Source organism: Candoia aspera, chromosome 1 (genome assembly GCF_035149785.1).
Source record: "Candoia aspera isolate rCanAsp1 chromosome 1, rCanAsp1.hap2, whole genome shotgun sequence".
NCBI lineage: Eukaryota > Metazoa > Chordata > Lepidosauria > Squamata > Boidae > Candoia > Candoia aspera.
This window is the reverse complement of record NC_086153.1, coordinates 47413803-47439144: the sequence shown is the minus strand read 5'-3', so window position 1 is coordinate 47439144 and position 25342 is coordinate 47413803. Positions and strand designations below refer to the sequence as shown.

At 39.2% G+C, this 25342-nt stretch overlaps 1 protein-coding gene across 5 annotated transcripts in view; it reads right to left on the bottom strand.

The window, feature by feature from the left end:
• The window catches only part of RPS6KC1 (ribosomal protein S6 kinase C1), a 118170-nt gene that overhangs the window by 3395 nt on the left and 89433 nt on the right, over positions 1 to 25342 (bottom strand). For 3 of the 5 annotated variants that reach the window (XM_063303424.1, XM_063303443.1, XM_063303461.1), the window contains 3 exons: positions 9664 to 9746; positions 8004 to 8099; positions 6316 to 6405 (listed from right to left, as the gene is read on the bottom strand). In XM_063303424.1, the coding sequence (XP_063159494.1) occupies positions 6316 to 6405; positions 8004 to 8099; positions 9664 to 9746 (269 nt within the window). The remainder of the gene's footprint in view (positions 1 to 6315; positions 6406 to 8003; positions 8100 to 9663; positions 9747 to 25342) is intronic. The other 2 variants (XM_063303433.1, XM_063303453.1) reach the window with 1 other exon arrangement.

The window sequence follows — 25342 nt, the reverse complement described above, 5'->3', positions numbered from 1 at the left end:
GCGCTGTTTGTAACCAATTTATGCTTGAATCTGTGACTCTGTCTGTATGCTGTTGTTGGATTAACTATTACCTTAGACTGGAAAAAGACTATTCTTGAATATTCCTGGACTTGAGATATGTCTCTCCAGACTCTTTTGTGAAAGTAAGCTCTTGTGAATATTTTCTACACAGAAACCTTTACAATATGCTTCATGTTACTTTGGTGAAAGATTTACAATTGCAACTTATCTCGAATTTGTTATCAGAAGCTGTGTATTTAATTGGCAGCACAGAATATTCCATAGACCTCTCTAAACCGTATAACAAATCCACAAGGTGATTTGACAGGGAAGGACTGGCAATATCCTTGCTGTTACTCACTTTTCTTAAGCAACCACCTCTGCACTCTAGCCATTTTTCTTGGATGTTATTTATTCATGACAACTTAACACTTATCTCTAGTAGTTCACCTTCTGATTAGGCACATTTACTGATTGATTTATTAATTTTACAATATCTGCATGCCATCCCAATCTCTAAACATAATTATATGTGGTCACCTGTTATATATTTAAGCAGATCAGTAATTTTATGCTTGTGGCTTTCCCATAGCTCTTTTTTAGATTTGTTTTTAGTAAACTTGATTAATTGTGAAACCTAGGCTTTACTGGATCCCTGCATCTGGCCTTGTGAGGCCTAGACTGCTGACGTATAATATTTTTAAGTTAATGGAGGATACGCTGGTTTTTAATTAGAAAGAAACTAGGAATTTAGCTGACCATCCCTCTGTTCTTGAGTAAATAGCTAGGAAAATATGAAAACTTCACTTTTCATGGCTCACTAAAGTATGCAGAATTAAAATGTTTTCAGATAAAATATTGTCTGTTATGTAAATGTAGCAAGGAAGGTAGAGCATGACTTCTGGAATTCTTTACCAACAATAGCCATAGGAGGCATCTGTATTTTCTTCCATATAAGTAACATGTTGCATCTATGTAAATGTCTGTTTATCCTCTCCCATCATGTTGCATCTGTACATGTGCACCAGGAAGCAAAGAGAGGCTGCATAGGTTCTGCTCTGAATCATGTGATGGAGAAGGCAGACTTAGAAGAGCAGCATTTCAAGCTGTTGTCAACTCTCTCTCCCATATGGACACATTTGAGAGTTTTCTTCTGATTTTTTTTCTCTGCCGCCCCCCAGCTGGATCCAGCCTATTTCAAACATGGAGTTCTTTTGCCAGCTTCTCCCATGACACCAAATTTAATCCCATTCTGTTCTGTTTCCAGAGGATTATCCTGCTGCTAGATGGATACCCCTTTACATAACTTCTTTCCAATATTTTTTGGGCTAGGGAAAAAAAAACCCAGAATGTGCTTGGGTATATACAGTATGTATTTTTAACTGAAAGATTATCTGTAACCAAAACCTATTACATTATATGGATGGCTTATTAAAGGCAGCTGGCTAACTGTCAGTAACTTTGTTTCAAGCTATCAACTATCAGCTGTTTTAAGCCTTAGTGGCTCAGAATTAATCTTGCCAATTTATACTGGATGCAAGAATCCAAAATCACATTTTGATAGGCCTGTTAAAGAAGTTAATGAGCATTCCGCTTATTGGTTCATAAATGGAGACAAACTGGCAGATAAGAGACGAAGAAGAAGAATATATCAGCAAATACCTGTTGCATTAAAACACCTTGTGGTCATTTTCAGAGACTTTACCATATTATCTTTTATACTGCCTCTTATATTTATCAGCCCATGAGAAATACAATGAAAAAAGATGGACTGTCTCTCCACTCAGTTTGGATGAAAAGTAAGTTTCTTTCACCTGATTTTAATGAAGGCATGTGAGAGACTCAGTGGCATCAGGTTAGAATCCGGGAGACCATGAGTTCTAGTTCTGCCTTAGGCACAAAGCCAGTTGGGTGACCTTGGGCCAGTCACTCTCTCTCAGCCCTAGGAAGGAGACAATGGCAAACCACTTCTGAAATCTTGCCAAGAAAACTGTGGGGACTAGTCCAGGGAGATGCCAAGAGTCAAAAACTGATTCGAAGGCACACACATACACAATGAAGGGGTGTCACAGAATGTATTCCTATTTATTTATTTATTTATCAGTCAATCAATCAATCATATTTTTATGACCGCCCACCTCCCCCACATGGGGGACCCTGGGCGGTTCACAATAAAAACAATTTAAAATTCAATAACATCATAAATAATACTACTAGTCAATAAATATAAAAAATACAGTCAAATCCAAGTGATGGTAGATCTAATTCCACCCATAAGGGGATAAGACCAGTCCCAGTAGAACTAGGGAACCAACCAGCCCCAAGAATGGCTCTTCCTCTCCCCACTCCAAGCCTGGTAGCAGAACCAGCTGTTTTCTGAAGTCCAGGAGGGAGGGGGATAACCTCACTTCCAGGGGAAGGATGTTCCAAAGGCCCACCTCCTGGACTCCGCCAGATGGAATTCTCTTACAGACAGAGTCCGAAGCATGCTCTCTCTGCACGACCGGGTGGGACGGGTTGATGTAACAGGGATGAGACAGTCCCTTAGGTAACCTGGACCCATGCCATGTAGGGATTTAAAGGTGATAACCAACACCTTGAATGGGACCCGGAAGCAAACTGGAACCCAACACAGCTCGCGGAGCATAGGAGTTATATGTGCTGATCTTGAAGCACCCAATATCACCCGCGCGGCTGCATTTTGGACCAGCTGTAGCTTCCTAATACTCTTCAAGGGTAGCCCTATGAAGAACGCATTACAACAGTCTATATGGGAGATGACCAGGGCATGAGTGACCATTCGAAGGGCCTCTTGCTCCAGAAAGGGGCATAACTGGCGTGTAACACAAAGTTGCGCAAAGGCCCTTCTGGCCATGACTGATGTCATGAGTAAGGATGGCGAGCAGGGGGCTCCCACCCAGACTGTCAAGCGCATGCGTAGCACTGAGGAACTGTTCAGCCATTCAAAGAGACACAGATCGGGACCGCCTTAACCTTTGGGGTTTATATGGCTGGGTTTTTCCCACGCTTCCTCAGTTTGTTAGGATTCTTGTTAAGTACTACTAATAAATATTAGAGACCAAGTCATTGTCTCAGTGTGTTTCCTGGTAATCAGGACAACTGCCACCTGCTCTTCGAGCAGGAGTCGTGAGTCCAAGAGGACCCCCAAGTTACGTACCGGCTCTGTCTGGGGCAGTGCAACGCCATCCAAAACTAAAAATGACAAATTCCTAGGAGCTGAAGGGCCATTACCCACATCCACTCCGTCTTACCAGGGTTCAGCTGAAGCCTGTTGTTCCCCATCCAGACCCCAACAGCCCCCAGGTACCTGGAAAGGGCAGCCACAGCATCACTTACTTCCCCCAGGATGGAGATGTATAGCTGAGTATCATCTGCATATTGATGATACCTCATCCTACGGAGATGGATGATCTTGCCCAGCAGTTTCATGTAGATGTTAAAAAGGAGGGGCGAGAGTACTGAATCCTGTGGCACCCCACAAAGTAGGGGCCATGGGCCTGATCTCTCCTCTCCTATTAACATTGACTGGGACCAGCCCTGGAGAAAGGAGGTGAACCAGCATAAAACTACACCGCCCACCCCCAGCTCCCTGAGCCAACCCAAAAGGATACCATGGTCCATGGTATCGAAAGCTGCTGAGAGGTCAAGGAGAGCCAGGATGGATGCACTGCCTCCATCCCGCTCCCGCCAGAGATCATCCGTAAGTGCGACCAATGCTGTTTCTGTTCCATATCCAGGCCTGAAACCTGACTGAAAGGGGTCCAGATAATCCATTTCATCCAGGATCCTCTGGAGCTGCAGTGCCACCACCTTCTCAACCACCTTCCCCATAAAGGGGAGGTGGGAGACTGGATGAAAATTATCCAGTACAGTAGGGTCCAGTGATAATTTCTTGAGGAGGGGGTACATCAGTGCCTCCTTAAAGGCCGCTGGAAACACCCCCTCCTGCAAGGATGTCTTTACCATCAACTGGGCCCAACTGCACATCACCTCCCAACCTGCCTTCACCAGCCAGGAGGGACATGGATCTAATTGACAGGTGGTGGCATTTACAGTCCGGAGGATCTTGTCCACTTCTTCAGGTCCAACAGGATCAAACTGTTCCCAGATAACTGGGTAAGTACACTCCCCAACCATCTCCACAGACCCTGTCTCATGCTTGGAGACCAACTTAGAGCAAATCCGAGCTATTTTATCCTGCAGATGCTCCGAAAACTCCTCAGCACAGCCCTGTAGATGATTTTCCAACAGGGATCGGGTGATCCTAAACAGGGCTGCTGGGTGGGATTCTGCAGAGGCAGTAAGAGTGGAGAAATGCTGACGTTTCGCCTCTCTTACCACCACAAGGTAGGCCTTAATCGCAGCTCTAGCTTGTGTCCAGTTGGGTTCAGTCTTCGTCTTTCTCCAGCGGCCCTCTAGATGTCTCTTAATCCTCTTCAAAACCCTCAGCAACTCCATAAACCATAGGGAGTGTCGGGTCTGATGGGCTAAGAGAGGCCGCATGGGCATGATCCTGTCCAAGGCCCTGGCTGCCTCCCTATTCCAGGCAGCAGCCAGGGCCTCTGCTGGACCATGCAGCAGGTCCTCAGATATAACCCCCAGCTCCCTCTGAAACCACATTGGGTCCATTAGTCGCAGGGGGCGGGCCGATTGAATAGGTCCTGCCTCCCTGCGGAGGGGTGTGGCATAGGAGAATCTCAAGGTCACGGGGGCATGATCTGACCATGACAAAGGGGAAAGATGTAACTCTCCCCTCAGATCACATTGCCATTGCTCTGACAAGAAAACCAAGTCTGGGGTGAGGCCACTGTCTTGAGTCGAGTCCTGAATAATCTGAGTCAGGCCCATGGCCACCATGGTGGCCATGAACTCCCAGGCTGCCTCCGAGCCCTGCCCCAGGGATGGCAGGTTGAAGTCCCCCAGAACCATAAGCCTGGGGAACTCCACTGCCAACCCCAAGACAGCCTCAAGCAGCTCAGTATTTGCAGTACCTGCACAAAATATTTGTTTAAAGCCTATGGAAAAAGATAAAAATACTGCTTGACAGGTGGCCCCATTTGGGGGTTTCAGTGGAAACCAATGTGATCAGTTCAGACAGAGAAAACTAAGAAACTGATGCTTTTCAGACAATTAAGATATTTCTCTAACAACATCTTAAAAGAGGCCCAAGGACCTTTAGCAGCTAAAGATTCTCAAATGAAATGTAAAGAAATGGTACAACTGATTGCTAGTATTAATAATTCTAAGTAGCTTTTTTGAAAAATCCACAATAAAGTCAAAAAGGAGATGAATATATACATAGAAAGTAAGTCAACTCTTCCTATCTGCAACTTCTGATGGCGAATAATTGTTTGAAAGGAAGTAACCAGTAAAGCATAAAAATATTTACAAAGGATAAAGGAACTGAAGTTTACATTTCTTCCTTCTTATGAGTCTGTCACATTCTAAATAAGCAGTTCAAAAGAATAATTTCATTTCTAAGTTTCCTTTAAAGGGAACTATAGCATAATGCAATTGTCTTTGGTATTCTTTTGGGCACATGCCTTCATATGCATACATCCAATAATCAAAGTGAAAAATTTCCCCATAAAATGTATTCATTTGCACATCTTAAGTTGGCTCTGCCACTTAAAACTGCTCCAACCTCACTTAGTAAAATAACTCAGATAACAAAACAAGCCTTCTTTGTGAATATACATGAGTTAGTAGATAAGCAGTCACAGAACAGCCACTGCCGTCTTCTGGAAAATATAACAACTGATATCAGGTGGAAAAGTTAAGTACAAAGACATTTATGTTCTGAAAGCTTCCCCTGTTACAAGGAAAAAACTTTAATATGAGAAAGCAAATGCAGAATAAACTGCATTAAAGCTGCATAGTTCAAAAAGAGACTGGATATTTTGCTAACTGGGACAGCTTTTGAGAAACTGTGTGTCAATTAAAAGAGCCTTAAGAATTTCATCTCTATCTTCAGGTAATCAAAATAAGTAATAATGCCTCTGAACTATGTTGCTTCTAGTTGGCTAGATCAGGGTGGGGTATTATTTTTTCAATGAGGTCACTGATTTTGAAAGCCATGTCATGGGACACATTTGGCATGTATCTGCACACTGTTCCTCTCCTAGATATTCTGTGATGGGCTGACCCAAGCAACCTGTGAGGGGGTGGAAGAGGAAAATCATAATGACAAATGACTTGCTATGCCAAGAGCCCCTTTTTCCTTTTCCTGACAAAGCTTCCTCAAAAATGAATGGTAGTTTCCTTAGAGAGACACACAAAAGAAAGTTGATTTACTAGCCAATGGAGCAGACTCTTCAACTGTAAAGTCAGCCACATGCAGCCCAGAGATGAAACACTTCCTTTTGGACATGGGTAACCTTGAACCTGGGGGAGGAGGGAAAATAACAAATAGTCTGGCATAAAGTGCTAGATGTTGCTATGTATTGCTTTAATAAACTCTCAAAGATGCCAGTGGTAAAATTCCATTCATTTTCAATCTCTTTTCTGGGGTGGAGTATAAAATATCCTCTATTCTATGAGTCTATAACCTAGGTGAACCTATCGATCTTAATAGCACATGAATACTTTTATTCTTATTTACTTATTTTACTAAATTTATCTGCTGTTCCAACCGAATACTGACTCTAAGTGGTTTACAATCCTATCTACACAAATAGATTAAAACAATAAAAATAAACAAATGATAATAACAGTAAAAAATAGGTCTAATCAGAATGAAAGAACAGTGCCAGCAACAGCGATAACACTCATACAACAAGATGGATCTAAATCAGTTTGACTCCATCCTAAATGTTTGTTCAAATACCCAAGTTTTAGCATGCTTCTAAATCTTAATAGATTACACTCACTTTAATATAAAAAATATACCTTTACTCCCAATCACATATGGCAGGGGAGACTATTAAAGATAAATCAATGGATTTCTGCAGCAATTTTGTGCCCTGGCTGTATTTAGTGACCACAGCTGGATAGGTCTTTACATTTCTCTATGATTCCTTCCCTCCTTTCCAAAATTAAAAAAATAAATAAATAAAATCCAGTGTTGCATTTTTTCCTGACAAAAATGGCCCCTATCTTTTGCAACTGTATAACTGCAGGGCTTTTCTACCCAAGCTAGATGGCTAGGAAGAATCTTTGTCAGAGTTTTTGAAATGTTGATGCTTGTCAGAGTAGACAAAAGATAGGGCATGGGAGCATGAGAGAAGAAAGAGTCGGGTTCGTGCATCTTGCCAACACATAATTATTTAAAGACCACCTTGTTATAGTGGAGGCTAGAAGAAGAAAGTTAAATATAGTTTTGCATGATTGCTTAAGAAGAATCTTGTTACACTTGTACAAATGAAACCATAGTTCAAGGAAATCCTGTATAGCCTTCAAGGATGATTAGTTTAGAACAAGAATTGATGTTTACTACAAAGTATAAATATAAGCTGATATTTAGCACGTCCTCTTAAGCATGATACCTCAACACCTTGCTCACAGTCACTCATGCCTTCACATCCCATTTGGAATACTGCAACATGCTCTACATGGGGCTGCCCTTGAAGACCATTGGAAATTTATTGTCATTTAAATAGTTTAGCTTCTTTTCTTGTTTAGATATTGGACAAAAATACAGAATTTTACTGCTAAGGAGATGCAGCTACTAGGAACTCTAAGATAAACTACGGTTCTGTAAGTATATTTTCAGACTTCAGATTTAAACATTACTCCCACATATATTTTTAAAACTTCTAAAGATAAATGGGGAAGATAGGAAACTCCTTACAACACCAAGTATAAAGAGAACAAAGCTAATTTTATTAACATTGTAAGGTGATGGGAGGTTGCTATTTCCACTGGGTGAAAAATTTCCATTTGTTAAACTTTTGGTATGTTCAGTAGAACATACAACATATGCCAGTCTGGTTTTAGCCATATATAAGGAGCACAACACTTATACACATTCACAAAGAATTTACCTGTTGAAGGAGTGATCTGGCTTCCTCTGAAATGTGATCTGGCAAATTCAAACAGGTATGAGTATTTATTCCTGCTGGGTGGCAGTCCAGGAGAGTCTATCACAAACCAACAAGAAATGCAACATATTAAAGTGCATGTTATGATATAAAGAATGTCAATACATGTTACTATATTCAAAGAGCTTCATCTTTTGAATATTAATTACACAAACTTAAAATCTCATTCCTGCTCTGAGATGGAAAAAATGGAGATGCAGGCTAAGGTATACAAATTCAACCAGGTAATTATGACCTCTGTGAAAATCCCTAACAATGATGGAACTGCAAATTTAATTAAAACACAAAGCAATCACAATGGTATCTCCTCACCAAAAATTCTAAGTGGACATACTATGCATTGTGCATACACATATTATTCACTTCCACTGCAAACAAATCTGGAAAGCAAACTGACAGGTCGTTCCCAAAGGTGTTCTGAAATGTGAATAGGTGCACAAAGATCAAGGAGGTACAGACCTCTGCTCCATTTATCAGGCAGGTTATCTGACCTAACTGTGTTCTTTCATACAGGCATAACCCACCTTAATTCTCATAATCTCTAGAGATCATGGAAGTTGTATTTCAACATACAGCGTTGCTAGCAAGAGGAAACATTAAGGAAGGCTTTAGGAGCACCTCATTTGCTTTCAAAAGAAGTGCAAGGGAAGAAACCAGATGGGCCCCTCCATCCAACAACGCTTTCCTCCTGCTCAAGTTAAGCCTTTCCCCAGGCTGGAGGAAAGGAGGTGGAATTGGAAGAAAGGCTTGATTTGTCTGACAAAAATTATGCTCCTATGTCAAACCAAACAAGTATTCCACGTAACTTTCATTGCAAAAGGAAAAGGAAAAGAATCTCCCTTTGCATCTTGCCTTTATTTGTCTTCCTGAAGTCCTACAAGATCCATAAAGATGAGCCTAATACAAAACTTCAGAATTCTGCCCTATTTGATTGAGGGACAATGATATACCCCAGCAACTTGCATTCATTGTTAATTACTTCTTGTTCCTGTGTGTTACTTTTCAAAGAGATTACTTCTTTGACATCTATAGTTTTGTCCCCAGAAACATATTATATACTCTAAACCTTACCAGCATGTCCTATTGACAGCATTGTAATAAAGCAAACACTAGTATTTTGCTATAAGAAAAATATATATTCAGTGTCTGGGTTCATACATCATGTTAAGCCATAATATTCTTTGCTCAGTTTCAGTTTAGCACACTGTGTGAACTAGATAATGTAGTATAGGCCATGGTTTATGGCTCAGCATGGTGTAAGAACCCAGGCAACTGTGGTTTATTCAACAAATCACAGTTGAAACAAATTATCACTTAATGTGATGTGTGAGCCCACCAGCAAGATGAGGTACTATCAACAGCTGTTCTGAAGATTTTTCTTACAATATGAAAGTTCCTATCCTATATTACTCTTTATTAAGATACTACTTTTCTCTGGGCTGCAAAAATCCTGATGTCCACCAGATGGCAGAAAAACATTAGTTTTCTATACAGTATCTCTTAGCTGCCTTTGGATATTTACAGCCTAGACCTGGTCCCCTAATTTTCTGTAAGATTACAGGACTTGGCATATCTTTTTTGTTTAATGGCCAGTACACCCTACCTTGCCAGTAAGTAGTTCAAAGAGAAGGGCACCCAAGCTCCACCAGTCGCAGGCCTCTGTTTCTTCAAAGACAACACCAACTTCTGAATTGAAAGGTGAGTGCAGTTAAAATTCAAAGGTCAAATACCCTTTCCAACTTGCATTTGCACGAGGACTCTAACAGAACATTTTTTCTCCAATAGCTAGACATCACTACAGACATACCAGTTCGACACAGAGATCAGGATTCTTGAATGTTTATCCTCTAAACACAGTATAATTGCTGAGTTCACGCATCATGCTAAACCATAAATAGTTTAAGCTTAACATGCTGCATGAACCAGCTGTTGTGGTTTGTAAAACCTGTAGCCAATCACTGTGGCTTTTTCAAGAAATCAATGTTACAACAAGCCATAGCTAACTATGATGCATTCCTCCAGTCACTATCACCATCCTCACTTGACTAGAGGAGCAATCTACTTTTCTGAATTAAAACAATTTCTAACGATCCCAGAGGGAAATAAAAACACTAATAACAGCATATAAAAATGACAGAACTTAAAACAAGATCAGAATGGTGACAATAGAAACACCTAACAGGCACATCAGTTTAAGTCAAGCTTGCACAGGTAGGTGTTTAGCTGAAAGCTTATTCAGTTTGGTGAATTCAGGGAAGTAATTCCACAATCAGTTGTTCTCATTTCCATTCTGAAAGGAGATACGCTTCTAGAGCCATTGTCCCCAACCTGGTGCCTTCCATGGGTCCTGCTGGCAAGGAATTATGCAAGCTGTTTTTCTGGGGGTTTACATCTGGAGGTCGCTAGGTCAGGGAAGGCAGCAGCACCTATTTTAGTGAAAGGACAGGATTATAGAACTCATTGAGTAGCCTTGAGAAAGCAATTATCTCTCAGCAAGGTAGCATGCAGTGGATTTAGCATTATAATGAGAGGCTTTTATCTTTAAGTGCTGTTGTTTTTAGGGTGGGGCAGGTTACAGATAAAAAAACCATGTCTATTTAGTGGATTTGTGGAAAATTTTTCCTGAAGAATCAGAAAAAGATGAGGAATGGAATTTAAACTTATTTTCTCGGCAAAGTCTCTGCACAGTGAAACTTTAAGTGCTGATACAGCACAGGGACTGAATTGCAGGAGCTTCTATGACTAGATCAAGCATTCCCCATGATGTACCTATTAGTGAAGGTAACAGGAAAGACTCTGCAAGCAACTCTATATTCTATATCCACATAATTGGCTATAAAAGATTTTGGCAGCTCATGGGCACTTTTGATATCAAGTTATATAAAAATCATATAACTTCTACACTCCAAGACCCAATGGTACCAGAGATACACAGTATTGCTTATCTGTTAATATTAGTTCTCAAGCCAACAGATGTAGCACTTCCTATTTTATTGCAAGAACTTTTTATACATTTAGATCCTACTAAAAAGGCCTGGCCATTGATAATCAAAGTAATGTGTTAATTTAATTGACAAAATGCATTATTAAATGTTGAGGTTCATGCCAAACCCCATTTTTTGCTCAACACCCTGTTGCAGGCATGTTTATCCATGGTAAGTACTTATCATGGTTTATTACATGAGTTGGGTATACCATTAGATTGTACCCACAGAACCCTAAAATTAAATAAAATGCAATGCAATTTAACATTTGTTAATCTTGTGAAATTTCAGCCATTTCATTAAAATTTAAATAATTTGTAAATAAAATTTTAAGAATTGATTTTTATAAAATTGACTGAAACAAGTATAAGAGGACAACAGTAAGAATACTTCTCATCTCCCATGCAGAGCATCTGCAGAGGCAAGCAAGCTGCTAAAATATTCCCCCACACCCCCAGGCAAGTATAGCCTAACCTTGATTACCCACAAGGCATAATTTGCAAGTCCATTTTAAGCCATGATTTCATATCCCTTCACCATACTTTGTTATAATTGTTAATATTAGGTGGGTCTGTGCCATTATTAACTATGCCTAAGAATTTACTGCATAGGGCAACTATGAGGAACACCTCTGAACTTGCAGTGATCATATACTCAGATAGGTGTCATTATTTAAAAAATTATTTTAAAAATGAGGGAATTCTTGTTTACTGAAGTTCCCCCATGCATGAGCTGTCCAAGCACTAATGTCAAGAAACTAAATGCCTAATTAGGTAACATCTTGCTTGCTTTTAAGATCTCCTGAAGAGCCAGTTTGGTGTAGTGGTTAAAGGCACTGGGCTAGAAACTGGGAGACTATGAGTTCTAATCTTGTCTTAGGCACAAAGCCGGATGGGTGATTGAGTCACTATCTCTCAGCCCTAGGAAGAAGGCAAGGGCAAGCCACTTCCGAAATCTTGCCAAGAAAACTGCAAGGACTTTTCCAGAAATCTCTAAGAGTCAACATTGATTTGAAGGCACCCTCCCACCTAGGATCTCCTAGATTTCTGTTTTATCAAAGTTCCCTACTTTTATACATTTTATACATATATACTTTTATACATTTCAAAAGCAGATGGAACCAATAAAATGAAGCACTTAAAACTGTGCTGCTTGTGTTGTAACGTATGAATAGCGAAGAGACTTATTTAAATATAAGTGTCCTTGGATGTATTTACTTCATACTTTATTAGAGTTTTTTGAAGAGCCTAATCACACTAAATTGAGAGCAAGTCCTATTCAAATGAGGTTTGCACAGACTAATCCTTTAAGTTAAGGGTGATATGGAAGAATGGTTGGTTATTTCCTTAAACAATTGTTGTTTGTATATGATGTTTTTTTAAAAAATTGTGAAGTTACCCAGTGTCATTTTGGAGTTGGGTAGTCCAGAAATCTGATAAATACTCTCTCTCTCTCACACACACACAAACACTATCTATCTAGCAAGAGTAAATAATATGTAATGATTAAAGGACTAATGTAGGACTGGGTAGATCTAGATTTAACTACCTTTCAATCATGAACTCACCTAGGTCTATTGGCTAGTCTTTCTCTCATATCCATACCTACTTCACTCTGTGTGTAAGTGAATAAAATAGGGAGACAACCATGTAAAAAGTTAAGGATAACCTGGTGACTACATGAGGGACCGCCTCTTCCCCATTACATAACCCGTCCCACCCAATCATTCAGAGAGGGCATGTTGCGGACCCCTTCTACAAGAGAATTCCATTTGGTGGGGTCCAGGAAGTCAGCCTTCTCTGCAGTAGCTCCCACCTTGTGGAACATCCTGCCCCTGGAGCTGAGGTTAGCCCCATCGCTCCTGGCCTTCCAGAGGAACCTGAAGACTTGGCTCTGCTGTCTTGCTTTGGGCGGAGAAGGGAGTAGCTCTGCGGGGGGATGGCTAGCACCTTAGAGCGCTCCTCACACACATGGACTGAATTAGATCTTGCCACTTACAATTTACTCTTATTCTTATTTTTATATTTATTAATGGCATTTATATTTTTATATATTGTATTTGTATTTTATATTTACTGTTTTAATTGACTACCTTTGTTGTAAACTGCACAGAGTCCCTCTGGTGGGAGGAGATGGGCAGTGACAAATTTGATAAATAAAAACATAAAAACATATTCATACAATTTTCTTGGCTATACTCATTTTCCAGGATTTTTTTCTAAACTTCCCAGCCTAACCTACAGGGCATAGCACTGGAATCATCTGGTGATGTTGGCCTCCTGGGGTAAACCAGGTAGGATTCACAATCAGGTGAGCTAATTCTACTTTATTTTAAAGCTACATTGACAGAATCTTGCAAGTCTGAAAGTACAATCCTCCCCCACCCCCTTTACAACCCAAAAAATTAGGGAAGGTCCCTTCTTAGCCTCTTGCCCTGCCCACTATGCAGCTGCGGGCTATGCTGTCTTTTGTCTGACCATTCCCTTGGCAGTGTCTCTTTGCCCAGTCTCCCAAGGTCTTTCCCACAAACCATTGCAGCTGGTGCAGGTCCCACCCTGTTTGGTCTCCAAACCCAGCAAGGCTGGCCAGATGCTGCCACTGGCTGAGGACTAAAAATAATTCCTGGAGGAAAGGTGAGCCATGAACAGAATAAATAAGTTCCAGTGAGTTCAGTAAGAGTAAAATTCAGAAGCTATTTAGCCAAAGCACACAAAATGTCTTTACAGTACTTGAAAAGAACTTCAAAGATGTTCAGTGCTTGGTCCAAATGATTTTTTATTTTCTTCTACCACGCACTAGTATCTTCATTCTTGTAGCTTTTCCTTTTAAATCTGGCTATTTTCACATTTACAATTAAGGAAATGTATTTTCTTTAATCAAGAATAGTTGCTGGATTTACCATGAAAGTCCTTTTTCAAAACTGGAAACTAGCATTCTGAAGTGGGCATCTCCCACTAATTTCAGAGCCAGATTAGAAAAGATTCTGACATCAGTTTCTATGGGAGATTATTGCTCCCTTCCCCAGCTTTGGAATGACAAGCCATAAAGAGAAATAGCATTTGAAAAGGTAGGGATTCAGGAAAACATGGCAAGACCCCATACATTGCAAATATTGATGCCCCCCCCCCATGACTATCTCCCCATTTTTTAAACAGTGCTGGATGGCTTATTTCCACTGTATAAAAAGGACCTCAATGAAAGGTCCAGCGCACCATTGTTCTATAGCACAGCCAGGGCATTCTGAAATAGGATATACTGGTTCTGGGGGTCTGATCCTGTCCTAGGGGAGGGGGACTAATCTCTGTTGTGAACTATTTCTGCAGAACCACCTGCCAAAGGATGCTTCAGCTGAGCTAGAAGAGTTATAGTGCCTTATTAACTAGAGGACGGAAGACTACATGGCATTCCTCCAAGTATCTCCCAGGGGGACGTTGGGGTCAAGAACAGGTGATGTGGCTGCAGTTCCTGTGGGGTGAATTACAATCCCCTGTGGAGCAAGCTTATTTGGAGTCTTCTAGTCTAATATGAAACAGGCCTACCTATAGATCATGATAGGGGACACTCTGTGGGCCAAGTGGGGCATTCAAAAGAAAATTAGAAGATTGTCCAAGACTATGAATTTCTCCACTATACTCAGGTAGATCTTGATGCCCTGCCTAACATCCACTTTGTGCCACTTCTTCTCTAATTTGGACCTGAGCTTGGGGCAGTGAGAAGGGAGCATCGCTACCTGGCCCTGATGAAAGACTAACTTCACCTTAATTAGGAAGGCTGGATCAAGGTGCAGAGGTAGAGAGTCTCTCACCTCACTGGATCAGTGTGAAGGCTTGTATGTTCTGGAGGTAGTTTATGGCTTTTGGGACCAGCTGGTATTTGATTCCTCTGTGAGATCTGGAGGATGTGATGAAATAATTGTGGGGAACCCTGTTAAATTTGATGACACAATGATGTGAGATCATCTTTAGGATTTATACATTTAATGTTACATTAGGCTACAGGTAAGTGAACTGTGTTAGCCTCCCACCCACAGAAAGACTGAGACATTCTCCTTGTTGTTTCTGTCCCCTCTTTTGTTGGAGGGGATATCATACTCCGTCTGCTTTGGGGTAGGTGTGGTCTCCCCCCCCCACCCCGCATTGGTGGTCTGAATTCCCTCTGGTCTACAGTTCTGTTTTGGGTGTGGTAGAGATGAATAAATGGGGATGCTTCTTTGTTTCTTTTCCTAAAAAGAAAAAAAGCTTTCTTTTTAATTTATTATTTCTTTCTTTTTAATTTATAGTTTATGGTCCAGTTCTTCAACCAAAATTGTCTCTGGGTGGCCATGGAAGCTACCAAGCCTTTGGCTGAGAATGGACACTATCCAGACTAGCATCACAAAAACGGCCATGTTGGCTACTTTGTCCTTACCTACCTGAATACGCTGTGCCGTGGAGGCATGAGATGAGAAACCTATTTGGTGAAAAGGATGGAAGTGTTGACGAAGACTGAAGTTTCCAGGGAGTCCCTTGTGGCTAGAGATATCACTTTGTCTGCTCTGCATTTTGGGATCTCCATTTTCCACTCCTTTGGATGTTTGGGGTATTGTCCCATCCTTTGTTTATTATGGCCTCCAAAGCCAATGCTACCATGGCATCCACTAGGTGGATTTTGAACAGGTCTACAGATTTCTGAGAAAAAGTACAGAGCCTGGCAGCCAGCAGTGAGCCACCCTTGTTGCTCCCCATTTTGCCTCCAGTCACCCTGGGGCCCCTCACGTTGCCTCCAGGACTCTTTAGGTAGAGGATTTATGAACCACAGGGAAGGTCTCTGCCACCACACAGTCAACAGTCACGGGTAGCTCTGGGTCTTTCAGGCCTATGGTATTGCAGAGTTTCCTGAATAATTGTGGAAATTCTGCTTTTTAAATAGTCTGATAGATTTGGAGTCTGGCTGCTGATCCACTCCCTCATCTAGGAACATTCAGATTGGTCTGAAAGGAGGCATCTGAGTCAGACATGCATAAAGTTAGTTTGCTGGCTTCTGGCATTGGTGAGGTGAATGGCTGAAAAAAATCAAGAAAAAACGAAAGAAAATAAAAATAAAAATTGCAAAGAACAGTGACTGTGGTGGTCTTGACCACAAAGATGGCAAGCAACGCTCACGAGGGGCCAGGAGACATGCTCTCTACAGCCATCACAAGCTTTTTAGCCCTGTCTCCACAATGAGTGGGAGGGAGATACCCAGTTCAGAATGCCATGGCTCCACTTATTGGGAAAAGCTTCAGATAAATTCTTCGTCTGCACTCTCCTTTCCCTTGCATTTTCTCTGCAATGTATTGATATAATAACCTTTGTATATCACATCAATAAAGCAACCTTTACTCTCAGTAATACATCATAGAGAGAAAAATAAGAAAACTATAGATTGCAAAGTGCTTTTGAAGCCCAACTAGCTAATGCAATTCTGCATAGCGAAAAAGCTCTCCCCACTTCCACCCATCAAAAAGTTTTAATATTGCAATAAATCACATCCAAATGCCAGTTCTCAATAATGAAGCCATTTCGTTCATATCAGCTAAGACATTTACATAATAAAAAGTGGTGGCCTACAAACCTAAGCAACCAATAGCTTTGCTTTCTATTACTGTATTTCTTTCTAACGCTTCTCTGTCTTACTTATGTAGGGATCATTCAGAACAGAATTTCAGGATATCTGCATTTGTACCAACTAGGACTATGTGAAGATGCTTTTTATATAAAGTCAGACTAACAGACTATCTTGCTCAGTATTGTCCACTAACTAACAGTACATCTTGAGTATTTCAAGCAGGCATTTTCCCCCACCCATTCTGGAGAAACCAGAAGCTGAATATGCACAGTATTTAGCCACTGAGCAATAGTTCTTTCCTAACCAATTCTCAGTCTCCTCCTCCTCCTCATGAAAGAATCCTATTTATACATTAGCTCATATACTCTGATGATACATCCACAGCATAATCAATTGTTCATCCACCTTTTACAAGAGTGCTTCACTGAGAAAAAGCTATACACAAATGTATAGCTGCACAAAACTATACAAAATCTGTATCAACTCAAATTGATTTTCCATCAAGTCTAGAACAACCTCCCTGTTAATTTTGGAAATAAATCTTCCCTAACAAGATTTAAATCTTCCCTAACATGTTTTTGTCAGAAAAGATGGGACACTAAAATTGGACCTTCTGCATGTAATATAAATGTTAAACCAAGGAAACCATTCTTCTTCGGAAGTTTTCCTGCTAACAAAAAATGGTTCCTATCAACTTTATCTTTTGTTTTTAAGAGGATAAAATAATATTCCTAATCTGATATTTTTGTGGCCAAGCAGGTGTATGTGCAACAATCCTTATTCAAACAGCTCCTAACTTCATGCACTTCCAACTTTTCCTCTTTTGTTCAAAACCAAGGCTATAATGACAGAGACTTTTCATGCCATTGTAAAATCATCATCACAAAACTACCTGGATGCAATTTGAGATATCAGAAAACTATTCTGGCTCCAAAAAGAGCTACCAGGTAATGTTTTTGTTTTGTTTTGCTCATAAGAACCAAACTGGATATTAAGATAAATTGGCACAAACTTTTAAAGATCCCATTATTAGGATTTCAGCTTTTCCTCTGCCTACAATCCTAATACTGTTTCATTCATTCCAGGTTCTATGTGTGCTATCCTTGATCCATGCTTTCCAATTTGGAAGACTACTTTACCTGTTCTATCATACTAAAATTGTCGTAAGGTATTTATTACAACACTGTTTAAACTGTCTCCAACAAACTATGTTCCTTAAAGCTTCTCCTTCCTCCTGCATTGGACAAAATAGGTTTACATATGCTTTTTAATACCCAGTTCTAGCCATTAAAGGGTTTACAGAAACCTCCACATTGGAATTTCTTTAAAGAATCAAGGCACTATTGAAGCATTTCATTTAAAAGAATGTAAGCTTCTATACTGTGGACTAAAAAAAAATCTTCATACACTTTAAATGGAATGTTTTTTTTTTCATGTTAGCTACCCCAAGGCAAAGTTTAAACTTAAACTTTACTAATATGAAGTAGACAAGTTGTTTAGTTTTAAGTAGACAAGTTTAGTTCCATCAAATTTGGTAAACATTCACTCCCAGCCTCACTTTTTTCCCAATTATGTGGACAAGGAACTAATACTCTCCCAAACACACCCAATATGTACACAGATCTCGTGGTCTAATGGAAGAAACTCCTTTGAGAATTATGCGTGTCACTGTCAAATATAGGCTGAACTTTACCCTTGTTATCTTGGAGATAGCCATAAGGGATATTTTGTTGATCATATTTTTCAAATTTTTTCAAAAAAATTATTTGCTCATTCATTGAGATCATAAAGTAGATTAGAACTCTGCATTCACAACTGATCTCTGGGGACAGAAGTATCACAGAAAGCTTCAGTGCTTCACAAACCTTCCTTATTCATTATACTCAATCAATTGTGAAGTCAAAGAATAGATTTCTTCACTAAAGCTCTATGAATACATAACACTTTAAATCAAAATCAACACTCCATCATCACCTAACAAAAAAAACCTTAGAGCAACCTATGGAAACAAATTATTTTTTTTTCTACAATGCCCTTTTCTCAAAAATATTCAAATGTGCAAGCTGAAATAATGTGTGATAAGAAGACAGGCAAGGTTGTTGCTCAGCAGCAACAAGCCCTAAATATTTTTAGCAAAATGTTCTTCAAGAGCTTACAGAGAGCCAAAGAGATTGATACTGCCAAGATGGGTCAGTTTATAAACATAAGGCCTCAACCTTTTCCTGGACTGAAAACCCTCTGATCTGAAAACACTGTTCTACCATTCTGCATCTATAGAAGCAAACTGCAGATATTCAGATTTTCTTTTCTTCAGTTAAATGGCAGGAGCAAGGGGGGGGGGGGAAATCAGCTAAAACTGGAGATGTTTGATAATCACACTGGAAGACTCATAGCTAATTTGTAAAATTGTTTTTGCAAGCAGGTCTCAAGTATAATGCAATCTGAAAGGATTAGCTTGCAGATACGAAAGGCTTCAAATCCTGGACAGTTCTGCTGACCAGAATAAACCAGAGTTACATAACTGGTACCTTCCAGAGTTAAACTGTCATTAGATGTAGCTTCCATGATCAATAGCAAGGTATAGTGCAAGTTGTAGTCTAAACCATTTAGAGAGCACCAAGTCTAGCCTAATCTTTGAATAGATGGCATGGAATTAAATGGGCCAATACTGATTTTGCACAGCATCCTATGTTCATACATTGCTGACAGCAAGCTCTATATTGAAAGAAAGGGTTCTATTAATCAGTTCACATATTCCTTATGCAATTCTTATCCTTTGCAGTTTAAAAAACAAGGTACAGGTAATTTTTACACTATTCTCTTTAAAACCCATTATATAAAGTTCAGATTATTTGTGAACTACCTTGTATAACTTACATTTCCCTCATTTCACTGGCAGTAATTCTTTAAAATGTAGGATCATAAAGTTGGCAAGGGAAAAAAATGTCCATAACAGAAGGTGATCATTTGAATTTCAAACTGAATCTTTCTTGCTTTCTCCTCAATTAGACCAAAACATGTTGATTTAAAAGGTTTGTGTCTGTTTCTTTTTTCAAACTTATTTTTAGAGCAGAATAATGGCCCCCCTGCTAGCTTGGCATTTGCTCAAAATTTTTGTCCCTGCAAATCAAATCTGTTGCTGGAATTTTTCCCTCTGCCTTCCCTGCTCCCCCTCCTCCCCCTTTCAAAATACCAAGGCACATTAACCAAAAGATAAAAAGGTTGGTTGCTGATATTACAAAGCACAGGGCAGGTGGTTAATGTTTTTTTAGCACAAATATGTGATAAGATTCCCAGGGGACTCTAGGAGCAAAAGGATGTTTCAACAGAAGTGAAACATTTGCATCATGAGTATGGGGCAACCTTATCTTTAATCTTTACCCTAAGATTTGTCTAAATTATTTTTAAAAAACGTAAGAAAATGTTTTTAATGACATGAATGGACATTGAGGAGTTTGGACATACTGATGGGCTATTAAATATTGTGACTTGGTAAGAAACTTGCTATTTAGGAAGTGCTTATACCAAATCAAAGCACCAACCCATCTATAGTACTGACTCTTTCAGATAGTGTCTTTCCTAGCTCTACTTGAAGAAGTTGGGAATTAAATTGTCCTTGTGCAAAAGATATGCTTCCCAGTTTTACATCATTTCTGGTAATGGCTATTCTTCTGCAGACAGAGCCCACAACTTTAGCTTCCAATGGCATCCATCTCTTCTAATTATTTGGGCCTAACTGCAGTTTCTGCCTCCTTTCTTTTTCTTCCTCGCTACTGTGCATTTGATTATGGATGGAAGAACATGGCAGCCCCTATTCCACTCCATTCTTCCTGCTTTCTACTCCATATTTTTGATTACTATTGCAAAGAATAAGGAAACTCTCAGCACCAAGAAATAGGAGCACCACGAGATTCCATGTTTGACAATTGCCCTTTTAACATATTCATCCAACTGTATTTATAAATTTTGCCTTAGAAGTTCAGCTTAGCTGGGCACAGATGTGCTTTGTTTTTATTATACTGTGCAGCCTTTTTATAGTATTTATTACTATTAGGGATTTTAATTATTATTATTGTAGTTCTCTGGATTCACGAATTCTGACCTTTGGGTGGATAAGAAACATTGTGTTTTGAAAACAGCATGGCAGTCATGTATATTTTTAAACCACGTCCCACAGAACCCTTGGGTTCTCCAGGAACTTGATGGGGTTCTTTGAGAGCCTAAGGGCTGGTTTGGTTTCTTTTCTTTTCTTCTCTTTTTTCTTTTCTTTTCTTACATTTCATTCAAACACAGCCAGTTTTCTATCACAAGAACTTTGCCTCTTCATCAGGGGTTCTGGGAACTCTTCTTTTAAACTAACAGTTCTGAAGCCCGGAAAAGTTTGAAACCCCAGATTTGTATCACCTTAAAGTTTATGAAGTCACCTTCATTAGGAATCAAGGGAATAGCCTGATAAATGATAATACTCAGCAACTTGCACTGCTGAAAAAGCAGTTGAACACATTTATAATTAATATATAACACAGCTCTTCTTTATCTAGTGTTCTCATAATATAAAAAACTACTAGTCAAGTCTGATTATAGACAACAGTTAATGGTAGGTTGCCACCTACTGGCCAACTTTGAGAAATCTCCCTTGGCAAAAGTTCCTTTAGGGCCAAAGTAGACATTCCAGGCAAATGTATGGTGGTGGTCATCGTGGTGGTGGTTTTTCAATCCAGGCAATGGCTTTCTTTATGGAGAAGCAACTTCAAGGGTTTAATTCTTTCCATGCCTGCTGTTCCATTTTAAATTGCTCTCTACTACTATCACCAGGCAGAATTTCAGAAATTCAGGTCTCAAAAGCCATTGGAGGTGGCAATTTACAGGTGGAAAATAGCAGGGTTGGAAAAGATTAAACAGGGTGCTCTTCAAGTTCAAAGCATCCTGAGAAGATTCTGAGCAATGCATGGCTCTTTTTTCACTAGGGAAGAATTTGCTGTTTCTGTCAGAAGATGACCTTCCAAAGGTGTATATTTTGGATATATGTTTTAAATGAATTGGACTAAAAGACATTACTTTTCCCCTCTGCAGTTAGAAAAACAACAGTTGTAGAGCCAGTTTGGTCTAGTGGTTAAGGTGCTGGGCTAGAAACCAGGAATCTGTGAGTTCTAGTCCCACCTTAGGCATGAAAGCTGGCTGGGTAACCTTAGGCCAGTCACTCTCTCACAGCCCAACTCACCTCACAGGGTTGTTGTTGTGGGGAAAATAGGAGGAGGAAGGAGTATTAGGTATGTTTGCCACCTTGAGTTATTTATTAAAAAAATAATAAAGATGGGATATAAATAAATAAATAAATAAATAAATAAGACATACTTTCTTTAGAGTGTTATTTAAAAACAAATGAACTTTAGGGACATGATAAGACAGACCATCTAAACCTTACAATCTATCTGTGCTGGGGCATCATCCTCCGACCCATAGTTTTTTTATGAAAAAACACTAACCCTGAAGTTACTCTAAGGAAAAAGATGCTTTATTGCCGGTATCTGCCTGCCCTTTAAGACTGTAAGAATGGTTTTGTTGTGTCAAAGCAAAATCTCATTCTTTCAATTTTTCTGTCTCCAATAATGTTTGGCCAGGTGTTCTGAACCTTCTTAAGATGACCATGGAGGGAATGGCCATGGAGGGAATGTTTGTCCACATCTGATATTTGAGGATGTACGATATCTTGACACAGAGCTTCCATTTTAACTGCTGTATCTAATAGGAACAGATCAAGCTGTCCTGTGTGAATGTCTGATCTTTTTAAAAAATTCAAAGCAAATTTCTCCCCAAATCCTGGAACAATTACTGGCATTTTTCTGTCTAATGGTTTATAAAAACAAAAACAAAAGCAGAAGCAGTTGTTATGAAAGTGTCATGTTTACAAAACTGTGAGAAGGTTATAACTAGGCTGGCATATTTTGTGTTAATGTTACTAGGGGCAAGGACTTTCCTAACAACCTTCTCATTCTGTATACAGTCTTGACAGCAATAAGAGAAGCATACAGATCTGGCCCCTTTTCCTGTATTCTAATCAATGTATCATGGAAGTTTGTGTGTCTTTGCAAACACAATGCTTGGTTCCAGTAGAAAAGTTCCTTGCTTGTTACAAATGAAAAATAACAGAAGCATCATTCTTCTTCTGTTGACCTTACTGGCTTCATGCTCTTATTTTCTTGACTTGAAGTAATCCAGTTTTCTCCTAGCTGCTGACCTTCAGGCATGCTGAGGAATACAGGTTGGGGAAAGCTGGAGCAGAATCACTCCCCATTTTCCCATCGTGATCACTCATACTGGTTTGCTACTTGCATTATATTTTGATACATAACTGCAATTAACTCCAGATACTATAAAATATGCCCATCTCTTCTTTACTAATCTAAAGGTATGTCTTCCCAGTCATATTTTGGGCAATGGTTTTGGATGGGAAAAATATACAAGATGACAAACATCATGCCATACATTTTCATTCCTACACATTTAACATAAGAAAATAAATATATCTTTCTATCACATTGGGGGGTGGGGTGGGGGGGTCTCAGCAGGTGAGAGCACCAAGCCAACCTTGGCTGAAAACACTAAATAGGGGCAGACTTGAGTAGTACCTGGAGACCCCCAGGAAATCCCTGGACTATAGACAAACTAGCCTGAGAATTCAAAGAGGCATCCTGAAAAAAAGGAATAGCAAATCACTGCATAGGTGTCAGGAAAACAACATGTACATGAAGTGATATTATACCACATTCCTTGTCAGGAATTCAAATAGTGGTTCTCTAATCCAGCACAGGATTCTACTTTCTAAAGGGGATCTATGGGCACACATCACTATTAGATTATGCTAGGGCATTGGAGACTACCAATGGATACAGGACTGCATCTTGTGCCACAACTATGAATAATCAGAGTAAATATTATTGGTCTTTTCCCTTATTATTTCAAAGTTCATTAGGTGAAAATGTACAGATAGAACAAACACTAGAGAGGACACCTTGCTTAATAGATCTTGATCCTACATCAGAGAGTGAGGAACCTGTGAATCTCTAAATGTTTGTTGAGCTACAACTCCCAGTATCCTCATCACAGGTCATGCTGACGGGAGAAGTTGGAAATCGTAATTCAACAATATCTGAAAGTCACAGGTTCTCATCCCTATTCCACATCACTTTCATTCTGCCCAATATTGCAAGGTGGGAAGTTTACATATTATGTCTTCTGCACCATGGGATGAAATATTCTCAAATACCATATTCAAAAATAGGATCTGATGTAAAATCTACCTAAACCTAAGTATGCAATAACATACCCAGATTTACCATGATATTTGTGACTGTTTATCTAATTTGTATCTGTTTAGATAAACAGATAAACATTGTATATCTAAAAAGTGACAGATTATTTTTTCACAGTTAATCTTATGTTATATACAGTATATCACCTTAATATTTAAAATAATATTACTTAAAGTAATGAATATTTTCCCAATAATTCCCCCCTCCCCCGTTCTCTAAAATAGCATTCCTCTGGAGATTCGACTTGCAGCAACATTATTGGGATTTAGGAAAGCAGTCAAAACATGGTTTTTCAACAGACCTTAAAGGGGGAAATGAATTTAGATTTCTCCTCTGAGTTACTTACTTTATGGGATTTTAAGGTTCCTCAGCATAGGAATCTTAATTATTACATTAAATTTGTTGATGTAATGTTTGCTATTTATCTGATTTACACATGGTAGGACTATGAGCTACTCAGTCAATCAACAATTTAAGCAACATATATGTCTAGAAAAACAAATAAATAAATATGGCAAGCATGCAAATGTAACCTATATTTTAAAAGAATAGAAGTTCCAGAAACTAGGATTCTTTACAGCAATATTGCCTCAACATGCTGTGTCCTATTCCATAACAGCAAGATTGCAGGGTAATTACAGTATTACTATATATCAGGCGTGCGTATCTTTTAATTTCTGCAAAAAAAGCAGAAAACATAACTTTTTTTTTCTGGGATTAAAGCATCCTGCATACTCAGAAGGACAGGATTCAGCCCAGTTTTAGTTATTGGAAAATGCCCAAGAGAAAATTCATAATTCACATTGCTAAAGGATCATTTTTCCACTGCTTTAACATGATGCTGTCTTGTCTAGATTTATAATTAACTGAAATTTTATGAGTTCAGTATTGATTCCATTCATTTCTATGGGATTTTTTTCATGTTAAAGAAGTTACCTTACATTTATGAAACTAAGAATCCAGTGGACTCACTCACACAGAAACATATACACTGTTACTAATGCTTTTTTTTAAAGATAAGCAGCAAAATAAGAGGCAACAAATCAACATCAAATTCTACTAATTAGGGGACAGGGGCAATAAAATTAAGATAGATGGTTCAACATACCCCTGGTCACATGAGATTTTCATGTATTCAGGCCTATTTCTAAAGTTATGTGCAACTTCCTTTTTTAAAAAAATACAACTTTACATTTAAATATACATATTTCTGAATATATTTTCTCACAACATAATTTCTAAACATATTCTATCCCTAATGAGCTATAATTACATTTTATAGATCTTTAAATAGAGCATTGCACTGCAAATTTGTAAACTGAAAAATCTGAAGAACAGAAATATTCCAATCTGCAACTGAATTCAGATGTGCATTGAGTCAGTTCAGAGCAGAATTCAA